This window comes from Scaptodrosophila lebanonensis, unplaced genomic scaffold, assembly GCF_003285725.1.
Source record: "Scaptodrosophila lebanonensis strain 11010-0011.00,11010-0021.00 unplaced genomic scaffold, SlebRS2 tig00000061-arrow-pilon, whole genome shotgun sequence".
Taxonomy (NCBI): Eukaryota; Metazoa; Arthropoda; class Insecta; order Diptera; family Drosophilidae; genus Scaptodrosophila; species Scaptodrosophila lebanonensis.
The window spans coordinates 6,946,578-6,951,043 of NW_022060554.1; the positions used below are offsets into that span (position 1 = coordinate 6,946,578).

At 43.1% G+C, this 4,466-nt stretch overlaps 1 protein-coding gene across 1 annotated transcript; it reads right to left on the bottom strand.

Annotated features, from left to right (window-relative positions):
• Nucleotides 1-209: 209 nt before the first annotated feature.
• LOC115624894 lies at nt 210-1,958 on the bottom strand. Its single transcript, XM_030519742.1, has one exon. The coding sequence runs from the start codon at nt 1,956-1,958 to the stop codon at nt 255-257; it is 1,704 nt and encodes a 567-aa protein (XP_030375602.1). The 3' UTR covers nt 210-254.
• Between the last annotated feature and the right edge of the window lie 2,508 nt (nt 1,959-4,466).

Below are 4,466 nucleotides of genomic sequence, written 5' to 3' on the forward strand. Positions count from 1 at the left end.
CGCAGATTTACCTCCCTCATACAATAGGGTTCAATTAGTGCTCCATGAGTCTCCTTTGCTTCATTTTAAAATTAGTCAAATCATATGTTTCTGGGACAAAGTACCCGAAAAGTCATTTAAACAGCATAATAATTATATTTATGGGATATAGCTTATTACATACAAAGACTAATGGTACTTTTTAGTGCTTTACGATCATTCGGTTAATTTAACTAATCATTTCTTTATTCAAATTGGTATGTAAGAAACAAATTCTACGAGGAGCGCTTTAAGGTGCGCAGATCATAACGGCTCCGCTTGGCACTTGGGGGCGCCGGCTCAAAGCCCACGTCTTCGTCGTCCTCGTCGTCGTCATCGTAGTCGTCATCATCAACGTCGTCTTCATCTGTATCTGTTTCATCGGATTCATTCTCGTTTGTGGTGGTATTTTTAGCCTTAGATTCCGCGTCAGCCGCTACCTTAAGTAGTTTAGTCTCCGCCTCCCTGGTTTCTATTTCCGAATCTGAGGAGACAACCACTTCCTCGGGCTCGGCTTCGTCCATATCCATATCTTCACTAGATGTCGAGTAGTCATCATTGGCCTTTGTTTGCTGTACCTTTTGACTCTCCTTGGTCTGTGACTCGTCCTCGCCACCGCATAATGCCTGCATGGCCTCCTCTAGCTCCATATCATCGACCGCTGCCTCAGGCTTGGAGCGCTTACTATTTTTTTTCGCCTTACTGCCGCTTTCCGTCTTTGATGAAGTCTTGATTATTTCGTCAGTACCACCCTCATCTTCGTCCTCAGAAAAGCTCAGGCCTATGGGCAAATTCTGCTGGAATGTATTGACTTTACTGCTCGCATCTGTGACAATGTCCTTGTAGCCGGTGGTCTTGTTGCCGTAGCGTGGCAAGAACTCAGAAAAGAAGTCATTGATTTTGGTCACTGGCACGTTGCCATAGTAGCCGGCATATTCGGGACAGTAACCAGATACAAAACTGAGCACTGACTCCTGCGGCTTTACATACTTGGCCACCTGTGTGGTCAGCGGCTCCGGTTGAGCCTTGGTCGCCGTACGGCCTCGCCGCGGGACCAACTGCGCTAACAGCTCCGAAGAGTAGGCGTGGTCACGGAGTTGCCGCTCATCCATCTGATAGCGCAAAAGGGTCTGCAAACGGGCGCGTCTGAGCTCTAAGGGTGAGCTGAAGGTGTAGAAGGAGGAGCAGAGGTCTCCTCGCTCACGCATCCGTTCATTGTATGCCTCAGAAGCGTTACCCAAGGGAAATAGCGTCTCTTCCGTGACCTCCAGTGTACGAGTTGGCGTCTGGGGCTTATTCATCAGCTCGATATTGGCGTCACGGTCAAAGTCCGGATGCTGATAGTACAGAAGTAAAGGTGGCGACGTGAGCATCTGGTTCGTGGCATACGGATTCTCTCCCAGCCACACGCGCTTGAAGCCGTACAAGCGAAGCTGCTGGATGAACTGCAGTAGGGTGCGGCTCTTGAATATGCAGCTATCGTTGGCCAAGTACTGCTGCAAGCCGATGTATTCCAATTGCAATTCCTGGCCGCTCGTTGTCCAGCTTAGATATGGATGTTTCTCGCTGCTGGCAACCAAATGCAGCTTGTGTGAGAAAGGCAGCTCTTGACCTATTGCCTTGTTCTGCTGGACGCTTGGCAAAGTCGGCAGACCCCGCTGCTTTGCAATCCACGCTAATTTGTCTTTGTCGTCCTTGTTGCTGCTCACAACGTCAATCGATGTCGATCCGGCCGACTGTGCGATTTTGTGAGAGTGGGAGTTACTATCCAGTGGCGAGGAAGGCTCAGTCTTGCAGCCAACTTTCTCCCCTTCCGGCAGCGATTGAATGTAACTGCGAAACTGGGCTGTCACGTCGTTGCTCGTTGTGCTATCCTCGCTCTCGATCTGCAAGGCCGCAGGGCTCGTAGTCGCAGTGTTTGATTCTGGTGCGTCGTTCATTTTTACGCCTACCTCTTAAAACTATTAAGTAATACGAGTTGTACCTATTTTTCTAACTATCCACTGTAATAATTCGAGCGCACAGGCACCAGCTGTAAATGTTGTGATTTTTGCAATCTGACAAGTATATCCGACAACCCATTGACAGACTAATAAACACTGATTTGGCTTAGTACTGGTAAACGATTCCCAGACGGAAAGCTTCAGAGTTGTCGTTTTCTTCAAGTCTGGCAACTTTATAGTCCAAACAGGACTTTTTGGACTATAAAGTTGCCTGTAGCGCTAATTCGTCCATACGTACATATATGAATATAACATTCAACTACTAACTATATACATACACATGGAGCTTTGATCTCTAAACTTGTACCCAAGAATTGCTTAAAAAATCAACTCTGGCGGGAAAATATACAATTTCCTTAAAATAACAAAATATTAGAACAGCCGTAGTATTTGATATTGCTTGCTTGAAAGATTTGAGGGCTGAATGCAACTGCCTGAATTAAACTTCTTAAGAGAAAATACATAAAAATACTACTAGGATTCATAAGATCGTAATACTTAGATGGATTTGCAGAAGGGGATGATGTCTTTTGTGGTTACATAACGGTCTCTGATTAATCCCTTCTATGGACGGGGGCCTCTGTAGCCTATTCATATACAAACCTTATCTTGTTAAGTGGTTTTTCAGTCTGGGAATTATAAATGGATAATATATATCCAAAGTGAGTTTGCTTAAGATGTACCAGACTTTGATGTCTTGTTCGATTAAATCACCTCACTTGTTTCAAGTAATGGTCCGAGAATTTAATGTACGATCCTACTAGGATTTATAATATCGTAATATTTATATTGATTTACGGAAGGGGAAGGACTGGAAGGCATATAATAAGGCATAAGCACTGTCCGATGATGTCTTTTGTGATTACAAACCGGGCTCTGATGAATCCTTTCTCTTCAGCCTAACCTTATGTGAGAAATACTCATACATAAACCTTACCTTCCTAATTGGTATTGCATACTGGGAATTATAAGTATATATTATATATTCAAAGACAGTTTAAAATTAACGCGACTTGAATGTAGTGTTCGATTAAGTCACGTCACTTCTTTGATCTGCTAGGGTAATGGTTATTGCTCAGTAACGGTCGAAGAATTTCATGTAAGAGCCTACTAGGATTCATAAGACCGTAATATGTAGATGGATGGACGGAAGGTGAAGGACTGGAAGGCAAATAATAAGGCATAAATACTTCCCGATTATGTATTTTGTGATTACATATCGGTCTTAAGATTAACCCGACTTGAATGTACATAGTGTTCGATTAAATCACGTCACTTCTTTGATCTGCTAGGGTAATGGTTAATGGTCAGTAACGGTCGAATGGCGATATTCGATAGCCAGCAGGGAATAGGCATAAGTTTTTAGAGATGTATTTCAAAACTAAAAAGTGTTGAAAGTATATCGTTTGCCTTGCACATTTGCATGCGAATGCAAAACCAAAACTGGCCACAAGTGAAAATGAAACCCCCAAGTCCAGTGGGCCACATCATAAAAACTTTTGTCGGCATCGTCCAAATCACGTACGTTACGTGCTTTTTGCTGGCTTGTAAATTCGTGCTTTTTTTCATTTCGTCTTTTTTACAACACATGAAATTATTTTACAAGCATGTTCATGTTGGGGTTTTGTCCTGGCCGCTTGTCAGCGCGATTCACGCCACGAACTGTTTCACACAAAAACGAGGCGGCGGAAATGTCAACGCACAGTCAGACAAACAACAACAGCGAGACGGAGTGGGGCTCATGATTAAAGGATGTTTATTAAATATTCATGTAAATGACAATTTAAAGCTACTATGGACTCTGCCCCGACACGCCCCCAACCATTGATTGGTTACGTGCTTTGGTCTACAACGAACCAAAAAACAAAATCAACAATAAAATCAAACAGCAGACGGGTACATGAGTGTAAATGTTGGCGACAGTTTTGTTGTTGCTGTTGTTGTTATTATTGACGTCGTTGTTATCCTTCGGATGGGGGAGAAGTTGTGGACTTTGTCTTTTGAAAAGTGCCGCCAACTTGTGCGTGTTTGGAAGTCCCATGAATCGTGCCGTAGGCGTGGAGGGGGGCGGAAGCGCATAAATAACAATGGATTTATTGCAAACAATACATAAAGTGCATTCAAATGGAATGGAATATGCTATTTTTTCTTTTATATTTCTATTTAGTTAGTCATGCATTTTTGTTTATTTGCATTTCGCCATTGTTCCTGATGCTATTCTGGTGGGCGCTACACAGCTGACGTCACTTCGGCCAAACAATTGGAGTCCTCCAAACGGCATTTGCAAAAATGGGCGGGAATGCGTCAACGATTGACTGTATACTGACGAATGGGGTTAAAAATTATACACTAAAAATATCTCAAATTAAAAATTTACATTTAAGCTAAAGTAATGCAAAATTGCTTATTACTTGCGAAAGGATCTCTGGAGTACGAGAGAAATAA

Bases quoted from the DNA above. Each gene is read 5' to 3' on its own strand.
- LOC115624894 (XM_030519742.1), bottom strand. From the start codon at position 1,958: ATGAACGACGCACCAGAATCAAACACTGCGACTACGAGCCCTGCGGCC.